General features: G+C 42.8%; 2 protein-coding genes across 4 annotated transcripts in view; one reads left to right on the forward strand and one right to left on the reverse strand.

Annotated features, from left to right (window-relative positions):
- Positions 1-91: 91 nt before the first annotated feature.
- rad52 (RAD52 homolog, DNA repair protein) lies at positions 92-17,282 on the reverse strand. Of its 3 annotated transcripts, XM_077515676.1 has the most exons (10): positions 16,274-17,258; positions 16,039-16,140; positions 15,295-15,388; positions 15,108-15,175; positions 13,259-13,377; positions 13,088-13,163; positions 11,270-11,475; positions 10,945-11,123; positions 3,588-3,788; positions 92-272 (listed from the first exon to the last, which is right to left on the reverse strand). In XM_077515676.1, exons 1-10 carry the CDS (start codon positions 16,322-16,324, stop codon positions 211-213), a joined length of 1,158 nt encoding a protein of 385 aa, XP_077371802.1. In that variant the 5' UTR covers positions 16,325-17,258; the 3' UTR covers positions 92-210. The 3 variants fall into 3 exon arrangements, with proteins under 3 accessions (XP_077371802.1, XP_077371803.1, XP_077371804.1); XM_077515677.1 differs by lacking the exon at positions 15,108-15,175 and having other exon boundaries at positions 15,299-15,388; positions 16,274-17,282; XM_077515678.1 differs by lacking the exon at positions 16,274-17,258 and having other exon boundaries at positions 15,108-15,195; positions 15,299-15,388; positions 16,039-16,146.
- A 45-nt stretch (positions 17,283-17,327) lies between these two features.
- prr5a (proline rich 5a (renal)) overlaps positions 17,328-21,379 on the forward strand; it is a 33,569-nt gene continuing 29,517 nt past the window's right edge. Inside the window, exon 1 of the mRNA XM_077515673.1 lies at positions 17,328-17,677. The gene's annotated coding sequence lies outside the window, so the exon portion shown is untranslated. The remainder of the gene's footprint in view (positions 17,678-21,379) is intronic.

Raw genomic sequence — 21,379 nt, forward strand, 5'->3', positions numbered from 1 at the left:
AAAAAAAAAAAAAAAAAAGTGTCACTCTATAAAAGAATGCTTAGCACAAACAATACTGCTCATCAGTCATCACCAATGAATTCAGACAAAATTATGAAAGTTATTTTATTCATCAAAAATTGGCAAACTTTTGACATGCAGCAACGTGTTGAAAATCAGCCTCATCACCCGAAGAAATGCTCCAAAAAATTGAAATAGCGGAGGCCAACATCATTTATCCAGTCTGCGTTTCTTCATGAACTGCCGTGCTCGGTACGGACTTGAGGTTTGTTCTGTAAGATGGACAGATAACATGTTGACTCAAGTTAAATTACAGAAGGTGCTTAATCTTTAGAATGGATCAGGGGTGGGCAACCTTGTTTCCCATTTGATTTTTAAAATGGGCAAATCGACCAACTCCTTTGCAAATGAGGTTTAAAAAAATAATCACAACTGAAACAAGAAAAGTTCAAAAGTGCTTATAAACCACATTTTAAAATTAGAACTGTCAAACAATTAGATTTTTTTATCAGATTAATCACATCTTAAAATTTTGATTAATCGCGATTAATCGCTTAATTAAAAAGGCTTTTTAATCAACATTTTTTGCCCGCCAAATTTAAAATGCACCACTTGTGTGTTAATTTTTTTGGCATTTAATGTTAAGAGGACGTCTCATCCTCCTCTTTTTCTAATCAGTTAATTACTTGCATAATTTAAAGTGGAAAAAAAATGACCCCAATAGTTTGACATTAAAAATATTCTGAATGTCACACGCAAACATTTATTAAATGCTTCACTTTAATGCATGTTGTTATTGTTCAAACACAACCTGTGCTACCTTTAATGTTGCCATCCGCTGTCAAGCTAAAGGATCATCTGCAGTCAAAATTAATGTGATTAATCTGTGTTAATATATGATTAATGCGATAATTTTTTGTGATTAATTAATTAGTTAACGCTTTGACGGCGCTATATTTTGTATACTTTGGCTTAATTGGTGAATATATAATAAAAACATGAAATTTGTTCATTTAGCAATTTTCATTTTACCATATACAGTAGTCAATACATATTTAATCATTTTTTTCCTAATTTGTGGTCTTTTCCTTTTTTTAATTGAACATTTTGTTATTGAAATTAAATTGGCCAATTTAATATATCCATCCATGCATTCTCCCAACCACTCATTCTCACGAGGGTCGCGGGCGTGCTGGAGCCTATCCCAGCTGTCTTGGAGCAGCAGGCGGTGCACACCCTGAACTGGTTGCCAATCGCAGGGCACAGCCAGTTTAATATAAAAATGTTAAATTACATGTACTATTGCATTTTATCATCATTTTAAATTTACAATAAGCTAACTAACTTCATTTAAAAAAAATATTAAATGTATCCACCTTATTCCTGAGTGCTCTCATGGAGAAACAATTCTACTCCCGACTTCCACCGTGAGGCTGTGAGAAATTATGATTTTTGACATTTATTACAGCGGGTTTCACCTGAGAATCTTCATTTGAAAATCCCACATGAACTGTCCCCATGCTCCTTTCATTTTGGACAAAAAACACAGCCAGGGCACAACATCGACCTTTAGGCTTGCAGTGCGACAAACCACATAAGATTGGCTGGGTGCCAACAACATCAGGTGTGATTTTTAGGTGTATTGTATTATGGATATGGACGGCAAGCCATTTTGTCTACAGAGACGTTAGCAGCATGCAGTTGAAGTTGACATAAGTAGATAATATGCGCACATAAATTTTGTTGAAATTTCATTAAAATTTATGACAGTAAGTGATGTAAAGCTTGTTTATATTAAACGTTAGACTGCCCCGAACATGCAGTAGGAAGTGGTGAGTTTGGCTAGCACTAGGGGTGTGAATTGCCTAGTACCTGACGATTCGATTCGTATCACGATTCACAGGTCACGATTCGATTCGATACCGATTAATCCCGATACGAATTTATAACTCGATTGTTGCGATTTTTTTTCATTCAAATTTAGAAAATACTAATCAGTAAGCTTGTAGAGTGTAAGATTTATATGAAAATGTATTATTTATTTATCTGAAATTTCAGTCTTATAGAGGTTGTAATCTGTTTCATGTTTGAACAGCATTAAAATAAAATATTAAGGCTTAATGTTCCGTTCATATAACATTCTTCCATGCTCAAGGTGTGAATCCTAACCCGAAGTCAGACGTTTTGTTGAATATTTTTCCATTAAAAATGGAAGTTTAAAAATCGATTCACACACACCAAAAAAAAAAAAAAAAAGGCAATGATGATAAGACGTTGAATCGGTAAGACTACCGAATGAACAATTCTGAGCTCTTAAAAAAAAAAAAAAAAAAAAAAAAAATCGATTTTTTTTTTATTGAATCGATTCGAGAATCGCGCGATGTAGTATCGCGATATATCGCCGAATCGATTTTTTTTAACACCCCTAGCTAGCACCTATGTCTGCTTTAGTTTAAAAAAACAAAAACAAAAAAAACAACAACAAAAAAACAGTCCAACCTCTTAAAAAAATGTGACCAACTTAGTTATTCTGATATGGCTCAGAACTTTTGTAATTCGGAAGACAGTCGGAAAGTAAACATTCAACTGTTGTCGCTGGCAACATTTTTTTTCTCTTTTTTTTTTTTAAATGTAATTTACCTATATTAGCAGGAAGTGGGATTGAAAAGTGTTCTCCCATAAGATGCAACAACTGATGTTCCCACATTGGTAAAGTATGTAACTGTTATAGAAAGTAGACTTTCACTATTGTAGGAGATTGTACAAATCAATGTCAAATTATATGTACAACTTTTATTACTATATATTCATATAGTTTATTTACTATAAATGAACTTTTATAAATACTTACAATTGTTTATTTCACAAATAACTTTCTTTTATCTATAACAAATTATTTAAGATAAAATTTAAATGTAAATCTAAAATTGTTGACTCATTTCATCAATTTGTATTAATTATTCATTATAAACTGAGCAATTGTTCATTCAATAATCTTTCATACAGCAGGTAAAATTGTTAATTTTACTAAAATTTTATCATTTACAATATGTTCACTAATTCAGTACAAAAATGCTAAATTACAGCACTTGCTAAATTCTGTATTTCACTATCCGTCTTGTAATATAAAGTATACAATAATTTAACTACTTGTCTCTTAGATCAATTCAAAAATGTACAAATTAATGAATGCATTTTCTGGTAATTTTTTTGTACTTAACTAATGAGTGCATTTTCATGAAAACTTTGTAGGGGAAAAACAAAAAACTAAATGTAACAATTACAGGACTCGCGATCGTCTAAGTCAGGGGAGCTCGTCGAGGGCCGAAGTCCTGCAGGTTTTGGAGGTTTCCCTCTTCCAACACAAGCCGACTCCAATCAACGGGATCGTTATGCTTATGCAGAGCTTGCTGATGAGCTGATCATATATCAGCTGTGTTGGAGAAGGGAAACATGCAAAACCCTGCAGGACTCCGGCCCTGGAGGACCGAGATTGCCCAGCCCTGACCCAAGTGCTCGTTGGGCCAGATTAAAGAAGCGACCGAGCCTTATGTGACCCCCGCACACACCAAACGTTGCCATCTAACCTGCTCTGGCTTGATGTGGAGGTGCGTCTTGATGCGTTCCCGCGTGTCCTCTGCCGTGCAACTGCTGCTGCCACTCGGGCGTTCTGGCGGCGCTCCTATGCGGGGTCTTGCTGCGCATTTGCATCTTGTGACTGTTGGGCGTGCTCAGGCAGTGTGGCTCCTCCATCTCGTTCAGGGAGAAATTCCAGAGATCCAGATCATCTATGGATGAGATGGGACAGAATGAAAACCAACCTCAGCCAGAAGACGACATTGCAAATAAGGTTTAGACTATTTATTCACATAACTTGACTAAACAAAAAACAAAGCTCTCTTGGGCTGCGGAAGCACATCGATGAACAAAGTTAATAATCCGGCACACACACATTTCTCAAACAGCTTACATAGACAGTGACTCGATCTCATTGGCCGAGCTTCGACATGTGGTTAACCCTGATAGGTCATCAAAACAGGACCAACATGGATCGATCCGAGTCGCTGCGGATTGGCTCCTAACCATATAAGGAGCTGAGACCGGACTGACCTGGACCCATCTGATTCGCTGCCGACTGGTCCTAACTAGGAATGTCATGATAAGGGCAATATCGTGATATCGCGATATTAAAACTGCCACAATATCGTCGTCGTCATGTTCACAATATTTAAAAGGAACGCGTTTGTTTAAAAAAAAAAAAAAAAAAAAAAAAAGTCAGGTTGATTTCCATTTGTGGAGTTCTAGCACCCTCTCGTGGCTAGTTTATTAGTGCAATTTAATTTTCATTAGGGATGTTTTGGCCTTCAATGTTTAAAATCCATGCTAATTGTCAGATGAAAGGGGAACCTAATTTGCTTGTGAAGCGATCAATGTGTGCTTGCATTAGCAAGTAAGTGCCTCAATATTGGTATGAGAGATTGTAGGTGGTGTATATGCATTGCTGTTATGTACAAAAGCACAATATTGTGCTTTTTTTTTTTTTTTTTTTTTACTATGAGCTCTCTTTTTTTACAATATTGTGATCTTTTTTAAATATCGCCAACTCCCCCACAATACCGTGATAATTATCGTATTGTGACCTTCATATTGTGATAATATCATTTGGTGATGTTTGGATATCGTTACATCCCTAGTCCTAACCATAAAGAGAGTGAAAGAGACTTGACATTCCCTAGTTACAAGCCGATTGCATCAGTTCAAAGAAAACCAAACATTAGATATTTGCCTCAAACAAATCATCAGTTCAAATAAAGTCAACTATCAGACATGATAGTTTAACCCAGGCGTGACCCCAGGGGTAGCATGCACTTCACTTCACAAATATGGCACTTTACAGTACTTTAATTTATTTTATTTAATCTCCGGTATAATAACCTTATTTATTGATTGAACTTTTATTTTTTTTATTGTATTTTTCTTATTATTATTATTATTAATTCAATCTCTGGTGTAATAACCTTATTTATTGATTGATCGAATTATTATTTTTCATTTTATTATTATTATTCCATCCATCCATCCATCTTCTTCCGCTTATCCGGGGTCGGGTCGCGGGGGCAGCAGCTTCAGGAGGGAAACCCAGACTTCCCTCTCCCCAGCCACTTCAACCAGCTCCTCCGGTGGGATCCCAAGGCGTTCCCAGGCCAGCCGAGAGACATAGTCTCTCCAGCGTGTCCTGGGTCGTCCCCGGGGCCTCCCACCGGTGGGACATGCCCGGAACACCTCCCCAGGGAGGCGTCCAGGAGGCATCCGAACCAGATGCCCGAGCCACCTCAGCTGGCTCCTCTCAACGCGCAGGAGCAGCGGCTCGACTCTGAGTCCCTCCCGGATGACCGAGCTTCTCACCCTATCTCTAAGGGAGAGCCCGGACACCCTGCGGAGGAAACTCATTTCGGCCGCTTGTATCCGGGATCTCGTTCTTTCGGTCACGACCCACAGCTCGTGACCATAGGTGAGGGTTGGAACGTAGATCGACCGGTAAATCGAGAGCTTTGCCTTTTGGCTCAGCTCTTTCTTCACCACGACGGACCGATACAGAGTCCGCATCACTGCAGACGCTGCACCGATCCGCCTGTCGATCTCCCGCTCCATCCTACCCTCACTCGTGAACAAGACCCCAAGATACTTGAACTCCTCCACTTGGGGCAGGATCTCATCCCCGACCTGAAGACGACACTCCACCCTTTTCCGACTGAGGACCATGGTCTCGGATTTGGAGGTGCTGATCCTCATCCCAGCCGCTTCACACTCGGCTGCGAACCGCTCCAGTGAGAGCTGAAGGTCCCGGCCTGATGAAGCCAACAGCACCACATCATCTGCAAAGAGCAGAGATGCAATGCTGAGGCCACCAAACCGGAACCCCTCCACTCCTCGGCTGCGCCTAGAAATTCTGTCCATAAAAGTTATGAACAGAATCGGTGACAAAGGGCAACCTTGGCGGAGTCCAACCCTCACCGGAAACGAATCCGACTTACTGCCGGCAATGCGGACCAAACTCTGGCAACGGTCGTACAGGGACCGAACAGCCCGTAACAAGGGGCCCGGCACCCCGTACTCCCGAAGCACCCCCCACAGAACTCCCCGAGGGACACGGTCGAACGCCTTCTCCAGATCCACAAAACACATGTGGACTGGTTGAGCGAACTCCCACGCACCCTCGAGGATCCTGCGGAGGGTGTAGAGCTGGTCCACTGTTCCACGGCCAGGACAAAAACCACACTGCTCCTCCTGGATCCGAGATTCGACCTCCCGACGGACCCTCCTCTCCAGCACCCCTGAATAGACCTTACCAGGGAGGCTGAGGAGTGTGATCCCTCTGTAGTTGGAACACACCCTCCGGTCCCCCTTCTTAAAAAGGGGGACCACCACCCCGGTCTGCCAATCCAGAGGCACTGTCCCCGATGTCCACGCGATGTTGTAGAGGCGTGTCAACCACGACAGCCCCACAACATCCAGAGTCTTTAGGAACTCCGGGCGGATCTCATCCACCCCCGGGGCCCTGCCACCGAGGAGCTTTCCAACCACCTCAGTGACTTCGACCCCAGAGATAGGAGAGCCCACCCCAGAGTCCCCAGACTCTGCTTCCTCAAAAGGAGAAGTGTTGGTGGAATTGAGGAGGTCTTCGAAGTATTCCCCCCACCGCTTCACGACGTCCCGAGTCGAGGTCAGCAGCACCCCATCGCCACTATACACAGTGTTAATGGTGCACTGCTTTCCTCTCCTGAGACGCCGGATGGTGGACCAGAATTTCCTCGAAGCCGTCCGGAAGTCGTTTTCCATGGCCTCACCGAACTCCTCCCATGTCCGAGTTTTTGCCTAAGCAACCGCCGAAGCCGCGTTCCGCTTGGCCATCCGGTACCTGTCAGCTGCCTCCGGAGTCCGACAGGCCAAAAAGGCCCGATAGGACTCCTTCCTCAGCTTGACGGCATCCCTTACCGCTGGTGTCCACCAGCGTGTTCGAAGATTGCCGCCGCGACAGGCACCGACCACCTTACGGCCACAGCTCCGATCGGCCGCCTCAACAATGTCCCCCACCTCCCCCGAGACAAGGGAGAAGCTCTGCCGGAGGTGGGCATTGAAACTCTTTCTGACAGGGGATTCCGCCAGACGTTCCCAGCAAACCCTCACAATACGTTTGGGTCTGCCAGGTCGGACCGGCATCTTCCCCCACCATCGGAGCCAACACACCACCAGGTGGTGATCAGTTGACAGCTCCGCCCCTCTCTTCACCCGAGTGTCCAAAACATGCGGCCGCAAATCCGATGACACGACTACAAAGTCGATCATCGAACTGCGGCCTAGGGTGTCCTGGTGCCAAGTGCACATATGGACACCCTTATGCTTGAACATGGTGTTCGTTATGGACAAACCGTGACGAGCACAGAAGTCCAATAACAGAACACCGCTCGGGTTCCGATCAGGGGGGCCGTTCCTCCCAATCACGCCCCTCCAGGTCTCACTGTCATTCCCCACGTGAGCGTTGAAGTCCCCCAGCAGGACGAGGGAGTCCCCAGAGGGAGCGCTCTCCAGCACACCCTCCACGGACTCCAAGAAGGGTGGGTACTCTGAGCTGCTGTTTGGTGCATATGCACAAACAACAGTCAGGCTACCCTCTCGTCCACCGGGGTAAACCCCAACGTACAGGCGCCGAGCCGGGGGGCAATAAGTATGCCCACACCTGCTCTGCGCCTCACACCGTGGGCAACTCCAGAGTGGAAGAGAGTCCAACCCCTCTCAAGAGGACTGGTACCAGAGCCCAAGCCGTGTGTGGAGGCGAGTCCGACTATGTCTAGTCGGAACTTCTCGGCCTCGCACACCAGCTCGGGCTCCTTCCCTGCCAGAGAGGTGACATTCCATGTCCCAAGAGCCAGCTTCTGTAGCCGGGGGTCGGTCCGCCAAGGTCTCCTCCCTTGGCCGCCACCCAGCCCACACTGCACCCGACCCCTTTGGCCCCTCCCACCGGTGGTGAGCCCGTGGGAAGAGGGACCCACGTTGCCCCTTCGGGCTGTGCCCGGCCGGGCCCCATGGGTGCAGGCCCGGCCACCAGGCGCTCGCCAGCGAGCCCCGCCTCCAGGCCTGGCTCCAGAGGGGGGCCCCGGTGACCCGCGTCCGGGCGAGGGAAACGCGTCTCCAAAATTTTTTATCATCATAGGGGTCTTCTGAGCCGTTCTTAGTCTGGCCCCTCACCTAGGACCTGTTTGCCATGGGTGACCCTGCCAGGGGCATAAAGCCCCAGACAACATAGCTCCTAGGATCATTGCGACACGCAAACCCCTACACCACGTTAAGGTGCCGGCTCACAGAGGGGATTATTATTATTGTTATTATTTATTCAATCTCTGGTGTAATAACTTTATTTATTGATTTAATTATTTTTTATTTTATTATCTATTATTTATTCAATCTCTGGTGTAATAACTTTATTTATTGATTTAATTATTTTTTATTTTATTATCTGTTCTTATTACTGCTGGACATGTAAATTTCCCAGAGGGAGCCATCCCAAAGGGATCAATAAAGAAGTCTAAGTCTAAGTCTAAGTAGAATGTTACACCATATCAAACATTTTTTTTTATTTAGATATCACACAAATAACTTTGTCCTTTTCACTGATAATGTCTTAAATGTATATTTTGTTATATTAGCTTGTTCACTGCAGCAATCGAGTGGCTCCAACTCCTGGAGACAAAATTCCTTGCGTCTTTTTAACATTCTGTGTAAAGAAAGATTGAATCAGATCCTAATTTTGAAGTGGAGCTACAGTGGTATGAAAAAGTATCTGAACCTTTTGGAATTTCTCACATTTCTGCATAAAATCACCATCAAATATGATCTGATCTTTGTCAAAAACACACAGATGAAACAACAGTGTCTGCTTTAACTAAAACCACCCAAACATTTACAGGTTTTCATAATTTAATGAGGATAGCATGCAAACAATGACAGAAGGGGGAGGAAAAAGTAACTGAACCCTCTGCTTGAAACCAATTTTTCCGAAACAATTTAAGTCAGGTGTGTGCCCAATCACTGATGAGCGGCTTAAAGCTGCCCTGCCCACTATAAAACACACACCTGGTCAGAATTGTCTTGATGAGAAGTATTGTCCGATGTGCACCATGACTCGCTCAAAAGAGCCATGCGGGCTTTTTTCTTTTTGGAAGACCTGCGATCAAGAATTGTTGGTTTGTATAAAACTGGCAAAGGAGACAAAACCATCTCTAAAAGTCTGGATGTTCATCAATCGACAGTCAGAGAAGTTGTGTACAAATGGAGAGAGTTTGGCACTGGCCAAGAATGGTGTTCATGGGAGGACTCCACGGAGGAAGCCACTGCTTCGCAAAAAAGGCACTTGGACACTCCACAGCAGTTTTGGCAAAATATTTTGTGGACTGATGAAGCCAAAGTTGAATTGTTTGGGAGGAACACACATCGTCATGTGTGGAGGAAAAATGGAACAGCTCACCAACATCAACACCTCATCCCCACCGTGAAGCATGGTGGAGGGTGCATCATGGTTTGGGGCTGTTTTGCTTCCTCAGGGCCTGGACAACTTGCAATCATTCATGGAAAAATCAATTCAAAAGTTTATCAGGATGTTTTGCAGGAAAACCTGAGGCTGTCTGTCAGACAGTTGAAGCTAAAAAGAGGATGGATGCTGCAACAAGAAAATGATCCAAAACACAGAAGTAAATCAACTTCAGAATGGTTTCAGAAGAAGAAAATACACGTTCTGGAGTGGCCAAGTCAAAGTCCAGACTTGAACCCCATTGAGATGCTGTGGCATAACCTCAAGACAGCGATTCATGCCAGACATCCCAGGAATCTGACTGAACTACAGCAGTTTTGTAAAGAAGAATGGGCCAAGATTAGTCCTGATCGATTTGCCAGACTGATCTGCAGCTACAGGAAGCATCTGGTTGAAGTTATTGCTGCCAAAGGGGGGGGCACAAAATATTAAATGTGATGGTTCAGTTACTTATTCCTCCCCCTTCTGTCATTGTTTGCATGCTATCCTCATTAAATTATGAAAACCTGTAAATGTTTGGGTGGTTTTAGTTAAAGCAGACACTGTTGTTTCATCTGTGTGTTTTTGACAAAGATCAGATCAAATTTGATGGTGATTTTGTGCAGAAATGTGAGAAATTCCAAAAGGTTCAGATACTTTTTCATACCACTGTATTTGAGGTATTGAGTCCACCTGGTGTGTTTGGATTAAAAAAACAAAAAAAAATTACAATCTAAAGAACAGTCAAGTATGGCGGTGGAAATTTTACGTTTTGTGGTATAAGTCGACTTCATCACATTGAAAATTCTACCAAATTTCTAAATAAAATAAAATCTCTTCTTTGATTGCTCATGTAGTATTGCAATTTCTTCATACGGTAACTTGTGGGTTTTCTTTTCATCAGCTAAAAAATACAATCATCATCAAATTATAATGAATGAAATAGTTCACCCATGTATTATAAATCTACTCGACTTTCACTTTTTGAATTGAACTACTGAAATAAAATCATTTTTCGAACCGGAATGTATTGACATGTATTGAGAAGACGTACTTTATATGCACCAGACCGCAATGACTCTGCTTCCAGCTCCCCAAAATGGACAATAAATGAAAAAGGGTCTCAGGTGAAAGTGTTTTACAGTAACCTTTAGTAACCTGCTGCGGAAGACGTATGTACTTCAATGACACCAATTGCTATTCGCCAGTTAGGCTTGGCTTTGGCGCCATCTTGTGGCATCTTTCAGCATTTCCAGTTTTAGTCCTCGATGCAAAATTTGATTTTCAAGGGAACTTCAGCTATGCCACCACACGAGCAAAGTGAAGAAAAACAATGCAGCCATCAAGATAGTACAAAGGAAATCAACTGAGTCTATCACCTCCTTCTCCAAAGAGGGGCTCCACATTCTCCACCTTGGTGACATCCTGCTTCTGCTGCAGCCGCTTGGCTTCCATCTCCCTGCGAAACTTCTGCTGCAGCTGCTGCTGCCGCTGCTTGCGCAACTGCTTGGGGTCCGAGTGCGACTCGGACGACGACGCCGAGTCCACCAACGCTTGTCTGGGACAAAGCAGCGGTGGGCACATGAGCAACCTCAATTCTAACATTCTATGACTTTTCTTTGATATTAAATGTCCTAAATGCTTCGGGTTTTTTTCGCCTTTGTTGTTTCTAATGCCTTTCAGTGGACTCGGGAGGGTGTTTACCTTGAGCCTTCGCTTTCGCTTTGAACGTCTTGAGCGGCCGGGGTGTGAGTTTTGGAGGTCTCTTTTAGGTCGGCGACTCGGGGCTCCAGTGGTGCGACGGCGGGGCCCAGTTTAGCCTCTTGCACCAGGCTACAGAAGCGAGCCTTCTCCACGGAGGGCTCGCTTTCCGAGCGCTTGGTCCGGGCAGGGTCCAGAGCGGGCAGCGGCTAGTTGGATGGAAAAGGATTCTTTCAAGGAAACATTGTCACTCACTAATAGGCCTGCATGATATATCGTTGGAACATCGCAATCGCGATGTGCGCATGTGCCTGCTTTGAAAACGCTAAAAGGCGACAATGTCGCCACGACTTGCACATGAGGAGAGGGTGGAAGTGGATTTAGTCGTCAAAAGAAAGTCAAAATCTGTAACGTTGAAGTATTTCTGCTATAAAAAGAAGATACAGAACAAAAAAAAAATCCTGTGCCGACAGTTGCCGCAACACGAGGTAATAAAACAAACCTGTCCGACAATTTGAATCGCCATCACAAGCCAGTATGACCAGTTCAAACTAGAAGTGGAACACGAAGTGAAACTTCATATAGTCAAAAAACAATTCGAGACACATTTGCCATTGCCAGCATAACGCCTTATGATAAGAAGTCCAAACAGCACCGACAAATCACGGATACAATAACTTTTCACCTGGCGAAATAGCTTACATGCTGCCCTTCAAACAACATAACTAAAGAGGGGTTAAAAAAAAAAAAGGAAAAAAAAGAAAAATGGTTGCACACGCCAGACAGACAATACTGCAAACATGTGGAAGGCAGCTGCCTTAAACGAGTGGACCAGGCTGCTGCTACTACTACTACAACAACTAATAATTAACAATGATCTGCGATTGGCTGGCGACCAGTCCAGGGTGTACCCCACCTACTGCCCAAAGCCAGCTGGGATAGGCTCCAGCACCCCCCGCGACCCTTGTGAGGAATAAGCGGTCAAGAAAATGGATGGATGGATTAATAATGATAATAATAGTTAAAATGTTTTATGTATGCTCAGACAAATCTCATTACATTTAAAATCAGACTTATCAACTAAAAAGTGACTTATTTGTAGACAATTATTAATCTATTATAATGCTCATGACAATAATTTACCGATAATTAGAAATAAGACAAATATTCGTGGTAAGATTATATGTAGTTTTTGCATTGGAATAAATCATAAAAAAAAGGAGTAGTTCACACCCAAAATGACTTTTTTTCTATTGATTACTCGTGCCATGGAGACTTGAATACAGTACAATAATTCTTTTGGGTATTTGTCACATTCCTAAGACAAAAATTTGATTTGGAAAAATGACCCCCATTCATTGCAACGGAGACCAAATGCAATGCGCGTTGTAAAGTGATTTGGGCAATAAAGCGCTATATAAAAAGCAGTCCATTTATATGAATAGTGTCATGGTGAGTTGGACAAATTCTTCCCAAACCGCTATTCAAGTCATCTGGTGAAAATTCTTCCATTTTTAATATCGCAATATATATATCGCAGACCCCCAAAAAATCGCAATGACAGTTTTTTTTTCCCAATACTGTGCAGCCCTACTCACTTAAATTGCAGACCTAATTGAAGTTATGGCTACACTCATGCTAGAAAACTATGAAAACATGTATAGTAATGTACATGTACAGGAATGTCAGGAAAAGCCTAAGAGAGCTCCTTAATCTTGATTCTCGTGAAGTACCTGTACTATTTACAATTCACCACCAGCATGTATAAACAATACATCCCCATCTCATGAGTCAGGAAAATGATTCTGAATGTGTTTGTACCTGCTTGGGGATCTTGTTAATAGCCTGAAGGTACGCTTTGTCTAGGATGCAATTTCCAAGGGCGTTCCCAAAGCACCTAAAAAACACAAAACGAAAAAAATATGCGGTTGAAAACAAAAAGGTCAGGACAACAACTATGATGGCGGGGAATGGGAATCTTATTTCCAGTACTTGAGCGCTCTCTTCATGCCATCAGTGACAGCCTCCTTTCTTGCTTTCTCCAGGGACAAAGCCTTCGACTTCAGCCCCTCGCTCACGCCGTAGCCGACATCCTCGTGGAAGGCTCCATCCTGGCACAAAACAAGATGCACCAATATTCATTTATCTGGACTGTCACACGAACCATGACACTTTGCTCTGTCCCTAATCACTCTCTAGGATTCTGACACAGAAGATTGTATAGTCAAATGAGAAATAGTTTTGGAACTGTGTTTAAAACACGCACACACTTGGTAACAGGTTTCCAGATCACTTTTTAACTGCAACATATAAGAGGAAGCAGTTCTGGCTGCACCACATTAATAGCTTATTATAACTGCTCGCCACTGCTGAACATCATTAAGCATATAATTTATACATGTATTTAAGGCAAGTTGTAAAATGTCTGAAGTCCTCTTGTTGATGTTTACTAAATTTAAAACACCACAAATTATGCTGTTTCTACTAAGTACTGTCTCAAATGTTCTCCACTTTTGTTCTTAAAACTAATTTTTGACCTCCAGCAAACTTACCTTCTTGTAATTTTGGTTCATTTATTGTTTATTTCACAAGCATTCCATACAGTTCAGTAGTTGACTGTCTAATTTTATGCAGGGAGATAGTGGCATACTGTCACGTACGTTGTGGTATGTCAAACATTTATGAATGAAGAAAGCTATCTAGTTTTATACTCAAGTAAATTGTGTTTTACTATTCACGGTCTGCGTTTCCAAAGGTGGAAACCATTGTAGAGTGACGTCACTTGTAGTTCGTCTGTGAAGTCGGGGTCCTTCTTTTTTTTCCGACTAGGCGTTCCCGTACACACTTCCTGGTTTGCGCTCGGAAAAGTCCGACTTCCGACCATCCTCGAATGCAGCAACAGATCAGTGGTTATGTATTACTTTTAAAGATGCATTGTGGGATATGTGGAGAGGGGCACTATACAGGACTGTCTCAGAAAATTAGAATATTGTGATAAAATCCTTTATTTTCCGTAATGCAATGAAAAAAACAAAAATGTCATACATTCTGGATTCAATACAAATTAACTGAAATATTGCAAGCCTTTTATTATTTTAATATTGCTGATTATAGCTTTCAGCTTAACATTCACTGCCTTTGACAAGTATACTTGTCAATTGTATTTTTTTAGAGCGGTGCTAAATGGGGGCTAATCTGACTATGCTCCACAGTAAATATCAAACTTGGAAACAACTTTACTGATGCCCAACCACCGGTAGATGACACTGCCCCATTTTATACGAAATAAACACAGTTTCAGAGTCCATGGGAGAAAAGGCTGTATTTTGGCAAACCTACATTTTTCTACTGTCAATTTTTTTTTTTTTTAAAAGGGACGGGGCAAAAAGTAGGGAGTCTATTCTGTCATTTGGTAGATTCAGTTTATATATATAATTATTGAATGTAATATCACGTGAGTATTGAAAATTTTAAAATGTTCTAAAATGTCTGGCAGTCAATGAGTTAACCAAAACTCAAATATCCTATCTCACAATATTAGAATATCATGAAAAAGTATACTAGTAGGCTATTCAACTAATCACTTGAATCGTCTAATTAACTCGAAACACCTGCAAGTGTTTCCAAGTGAATCCAGAATGCATGACATTTTTGTTTTTTTAATTACATTACAGAAAATAAAGGACTTTATCACAATATTCTAATTTTCTGAGACAGTCCTGTATATAGGCCAGGTGATAACAAACCACTACACTTTCAAACAGTACTACTCCCTATATAGGTCACCATATAGTGAATAGGGAGTGATTCCCAACACAGCCATTTGCAATTTATTCCCCACCTTCAGCTGCACTTTGACGAAAGCGCTGACGCCGACGTAAAACCTCCCGTGAACCAGGTCCACAAAGTCTACAAAGGCAAACACGAGGCTGTGTTGGTCCAGATACAGAGCAAGGTGGTGGTGGATGTCATGGAAACACATTACTATGGCGACAGACAAGACAGAAAGACACTGAGGAATACAGTACCAACGTTCTGCTGTGAGATGGAGTGCGACCACCCGTTATATCCAAACATCTCATTGGCCAGGCTGATCACACGGTGGCCCTCGATGTAGCACACCTGCAACAATCAAATGGTGAAATGTGCCGTTGTGTGCCTTGTATACAAGTAGTTCCGTCTCTGAAGTGGGTGCCCACTTGAAAATGTCAGTTTATACATGTAAATGTTCCTTCTACGACAATTTAATTTCCTGCTGGAATGAATAACGTATCCATCCATCAGCTATCTATAATATCCATCGGTCTGTCTGGCTAACCTACGAACAGTGGTTGGGTATATTTGTGTTTGATGATGTAATGCACCACACAGCTACATACATTCACTAATAAGTGTAATTTGGCAGCTGGATAATTAAATCCTGCCTCCACAAGGGAAAATGGTGTAGCAGACTAGCATGAGCTAACAGTGTTAGCTTCTGATAAGTGGCACATGGTATGTCAGTGGAGTTGTCAATGTGGTGGGGGTTGTGACGGTTTTGTGTTTCGCTGTGTGTCCGTGTGTCACATACATGTAAACATTGTGTAGTGCATAAAGTGCTGCCTTCACGCGTGAAAATGCTTACTCAATCACTGTGTCGCATAATACTCGATCCTTGGGGGTATTTTGACGAAAGCATGTAGCATATGTTATTAAGACATTTGGGTTTCAAATTGTGGTCAAGAAATTGCACAATTCTCCTTTGAAAGTTATTTTACAGATACAAAACTTGCCTTCTGTCCTCCTCCAGCCAGTCTGGTACTGATAAATTCTGGCCCCAGCTTTTGGCGCAATGCATTGTGCACAGCCTGCTGCTCCTCGGCTGTGTAAGCACACTGAGGTGGGTGGGACAGCGTACAAATAAATTAGGATTTGCTACACGTCTTTACGTTGTGCACAAGCTCATTTGGAAACATGGCAGTTTTGAAAAAGATTCTCTTCAAAGTTGCTTCGTAACGTTATTCATACCTGGCCAAAGCGTTTAGTAAACGACATCCTCTCCTCGGAGATGTTGGACATTTTAAAAGCGCGAGGGGGAAAAAAAAAAAAGTAAGAGAATTACACGAGTGATCAGCTACAGGAAATACATTTCAAAATTCAATCGGCGCGCCGTCGTCTTCACACGCTTTGAATACTTCATTACTGCCTCAAGTGGTAGGACGGTGAAATGCATCCACTTTACCAGGTGGGAATGGTCGAGAAGACCCAAGACAATTGGGTAGTTAAGAAGTCACGCAGCGGTAGTTAAGAAGTCACGAAAGAGCACGAAGAGATTTCTCTCCGCAAAGGCGCACACAAATTGAGCGTTTTGACTTGTTCGTTAAATTCGCCACAAAATCGTCGTTTTTTGTTCCCCCCCCCTCGCCATTCTCATTGCAGTGCAGACCTGTACACTACATTCTATTAACATTATATGCTCATTATGAACATATGTGTGACAGTTCATACGGTAATTGTGTGCATTTGTAATTATGAATGGCTGTTAAACTGAATTTATAACCATTTGATAATCTCCACAGACTCCACACATTCTTTATCTTCCCACGCGCGTTCTCGAGAACACTGGTACGAATAGGAATGGCTGCTCTGAAAACTCCGCTTTGTTGTTGAGCATTAACATACTTTAATGTGCGCCTCTGATCCAATAAGAGCAGATTAAATGTCACACGACATGAAAACATTTGTGCCGAGTAGTTGGGTGCGCACATCACAGATGCCCGAGCACTTGACATGGCATTCAATGCAATTAAAATGATAATTGAAAAAAACTGACAGGGCTTTTTGATAAATATAAAAACGTCAGACTGAATTATTATTGTACAAATTGCAAAATGCACGTGCACTGAGATGACTACATACCGTAGATTGGGGTCAAGTGTGGGTGTTTATGTGTGCGTGTATGCACTATGCACGCGCGCAACCGTTCCCCAGTGCCTATAGTCTGTTGTCACTGGGTTGTTTGTGGCGTTCAGGGACGTCTCGTAAACAGCAGCACTCCTCTTCCATCATGACACCTCCTTGCGTAAATAGACACTACCGCGCGTGCATGTGAGAGTGCCGCTGCGGAATCGCGTGCATCTCGTCAAAACAAAGCGGGGGCGCGCGCACGGGAGCGCGCGAGGCGCATGCTTCATGAATGAGTCCTCCGCGGTCTGCACTGTGTCTGTGCAGCTAACACCACTATCCTTACCAGTTACCACCACATCCAACGGACCGCACGCCGGCCTCATCGCCCGCCCGATGCCCGACTGGGAGCGCCATCCGTGGATCGAGCCCCGCTGAGCCACCGATGAGCCGGAACGGAACCGACCTGACATCGGAGTTACATGCACTCGTCATCTCGGCTGGAACCAGGCGACAGGATACGGAACGGTGAGCGTGGCAACTTTAGGTCCACCGACTCCACACGGTGATGCTTTTTTTTTGTGGACTTCAAGGTGTTTGTGTGTGAGGAACACCTTCGAACACTCCTTTATTGGACCAACGAGAACTGTTGCATGCTCGCGTGCCAGATTGATTGGCCATTTTGTGCGGAATAATCGCAACAGGCCCGGTCGCAGTCTGCTTGCGCTAGGCCGGGAAAAATGCTGTGTGGTGGTCGGAAAAATGTTATCGTAAATAGACAAAGAGGAGAAAGGAAAGGGGAGGGTGGAAAGACCCCCCTCATCGTGATTGGCGTGGCGTCTCTGGTGGCCTCCAACCTCACCTTTGACTCAAGACATGAAAACACACCCATGTTATGTTAACGAACTGTGGCTAGCTAGACGTTCAACTGAGACGTTGCTGGTTCTTTTTGTCTTAAAAGGGACATTCAACCCAGACTGTTGTTCACCCTTCTGATGGGTGGCGCGTTTCTATGGTGAAACACAAATAACAGTAGCGTCATGTCACCCAACCATGGCAGCCGTTTGTTTGAGCATTTATTCCATATCCTTGAGATCCAGCATAGATTCCATGTACTATCTTTGTCCTCACTAGTAAGGCAATTCAGGGCACTATAGTAGAACGACTGTGTCTTGCCTATAGGTCGCTTGCACATGTCGTCACTTCCGCCTCGGATTTCTCGTAGTCGCCATGCTGGGTGGCCTCCATTTACGTAGCGATTCGGTCTAACACGTATCTATCACGTTTGTTTTCTGCGTTTAAAATGGTACATTGTTGCTGCATCGTTGGCTGTTCGAACAAAGCCAAGGGGGAAAATAGTCGGTCTTTTTTCCGAATTCCGAAAATAATTAGGAACCAGGGCCTGGAGACAGAGGAGTGCGGACTCCGGAGGGAAGTCATTACTTTGGGCTCGTGTGTGCAGCGATCACTTTGTGAGCGGTAAGCTTGTTTACCTTTATTTAATGCATGAGGATTAATAACGTTTCGACCGCCCATATATGGGCAAGTTGCTTATGTTTTGGATTCATGAGCAAGCAAGTTCGGTAGTACAAGCTGGCTAGCGGACGTTAGCCGAAAGCTAACATCGAACATTTTCACCCAAGTAGTGCCAGTGCAAAGTGTTTACTGCTGAAATTGGATTGATTAGTCTTGGGCTTTTAATGCCGATAACATGTTTTTTGGTGGCAAAATGTAAACTTGGAAAAAAAAGAGACAGAAGGGGCTGATGCAAGAAAACAGACCCCCGGGGGTGATGCAAGAAAACAGACCCCCGGTAGCCTACACATCATGCTAAAGAACTTATTCACGGCCACCCTACTGCGGTAAAATAACCAGTCTTTCCATATTTTATTTGTTTATATATTTGTTTATTTTAACAGGTCGCCCTGCGCCCGTTTTTCTGTCCAATCATCCCGACTGGGCTCCAACATTAAAGTTGGGTCCCAAGTTACAACATCTATGTCTCAGCCCAGTCGGTGCCAAGATATGAACGTGCACAGGAGAGACAAGCAAAGAAAAGACGACTCGAAGTGGCAGAGATTGTTGCAGTTATGCAGCCAGATGGCTCCAGTAACCTGTACCCTCAAGTACTGCTGACATCATTGACTCTGGTATGCCACTCAGAATTCATTACATGATATATTGTATGCATGAGTGAATGTATGTGTTTGTTTGTGTGTGTACACGCACCTTATATTTTAGAGACATTTGGAAGTGTTTATAGAAATAAGTATTTGCCTGTAGCAATGTTCATACATTAAAAAATGCAACAAAATGTGTACATTTCTTTTACACTGACAAAAAAACTATACTACTTTACTATATTAAACCTATTACTGGTACCGTATTTTTTTGTGATTTTTTCTTTATTTTTTTCTTTAGGGATCTCATGCCACACCGACTTGATTGCCAATGACATGATGGAAACGAAGGCGAGCATCAAAGCATTGGAGGAGGACAACATGCGACTGTTTGTTTGGCGCTAATAAAGGCAGCGTTTATACAAATTCTATTGTTGGGTTTGTTTACAAAGCTATACATAATACAAATGACAGGATTTGACTCAATGTGCAATATGGTCCCTCTTAAAGTAATGGCATAAATCTCTATTATTTCTCAAAGCACAAAAAATGAAGTGAATAATGATTAGATGTAGTAATTTCAGGGTTAAAAATTGAACTGTTAATTAATGTAGTTTATTTTAGCACAGGTGCCTACCATCCTGAGATGACGGTATGATGTAATGTTGATGGGGTACGCAATGACTTTCATTATACTATGTACAGAGGAAAAAGTTGCTCTCTTTTAAATTTGTTTAATGTAAGACAAGTACCAGTACTGTGTTACAGTTTTCCCAATAATCCTTGTTTCACACTTGTCACAAAACCACTGTCCTTTTGGCAGTCTAGATTGGCACACTTCAAGTGATATCATTTGATTTTACAATCTGCTGCAGCACAAAAAACTACTTTATTCCGCATCTTTGAAGTACATGAGCAAGTGGTAGGTGACAGCGGCTGAGCAGGAACACTGGAAGTCCACTGCTGATCTAGTAAATGCTCTCCCGAGCAGTTCAGGTAAGGAGGGGACTTTGGGGGAAAAAAACTCTGGCTTTTCCAACTGGCCAAAACGAGCGATCTGGGTGGACTCGCACAATCACACTTTGTCCACACCACAAAGTCGCAGAAGTCCGTCCAGTTAAACTCATCTGTGCCTGAATCTGAAAATATTACAAACATTGTAATGAAAATATGAAACATAGAATTAAATAAGAAACTACAAAAAGTAAAGCCATACATACCTGGTAATACTATTGGTGTTGTCGTGACAAGTGATGGGAATTGTTGCCATCTGGCACCAGACAGAAATTGGGTGTTGTGACAGCCTCCTTAACCGTGAGATCATAAGAAAAGCTGTCAGTATGCTCAGTAGTTACCATGAACACGTTTTATTGTACTGGAAACTGAAACTAAAAATACGTCCTCTGAGAGTGGTTAACCTTAACCATTTAGTATAAGTTGATTAAGTAACATGTAACTAGTGAAAGGGTAGCATTAAATTTAATTAAGCCACGGGGAGGCTGTGCATAGTTACTTTTTATTCTTATACGCTCTGCCATATTTGCCTGTTATAAAATTGTTAGAAAAACCACATCAGGTAAACCTAGCTGTGCATGTAAACACAATGATAACAGGAAGCCTGAGAACAAATCAACATTTTTGTGTGCAGAATTACCAACACCATGTGGTTTACTTACGTGCAACAGCAACCGTTTCTTCTGATGCGATGTTAAAGTTTACACTCTGTATCCACCCGCTTACAAAATAATTGTAAGCCTCCAGGGATTTGTTGGCGTGTTATGGAGCATGTTGTCAACACGAGGTAGGGAAAGATGTCCAGAGATGTCACATTTGGCCAGCAAGCTTTCTCCGTCAAAAAAAAAATCACCCTTGGTCAGGACGTAATTAGGATCAATCCCGCCACACAGAGACACCTTCTGCCTGTATCGTTGTTTTTGATCTTCCGGTAAATCGTGAAAATACTGCGAAAATTACATCAGGTTGATAAGCTCTACCGTGTAACTCGCGAGTGTACCTTGTGAACCGGCGGACACCCAATATGGCGCCCGAAGGAAAAACTCCCATGATGCATTACGATGTGCAAGCGACCTATAGGTCGCTTGCACATGTC

The sequence above is a fragment of the Festucalex cinctus genome, chromosome 3 (genome assembly GCF_051991245.1).
Source record: "Festucalex cinctus isolate MCC-2025b chromosome 3, RoL_Fcin_1.0, whole genome shotgun sequence".
Classification (NCBI taxonomy): Eukaryota; Metazoa; Chordata; class Actinopteri; order Syngnathiformes; family Syngnathidae; genus Festucalex; species Festucalex cinctus.

What these genes read in the sequence shown, in the direction of transcription:
- rad52 (XM_077515676.1), bottom strand. Translation starts at nt 16,324, where the DNA reads ATGTCCAACATCTCCGAGGAGAGGATGTCGTTTACTAAACGCTTTGGC. An exon ending in GGCATGAAGAGAGCGCTCAA is followed by an intron (nt 13,164 to 13,258) that starts GTACTGGAAATA and finishes TGTGTTTTTTAG; the next exon opens with GTGCTTTGGGAACGCCCTTG. An exon ending in TTAACAAGATCCCCAAGCAG is followed by an intron (nt 11,476 to 13,087) that starts GTACAAACACAT and finishes CCATCCAACTAG; the next exon opens with CCGCTGCCCGCTCTGGACCC.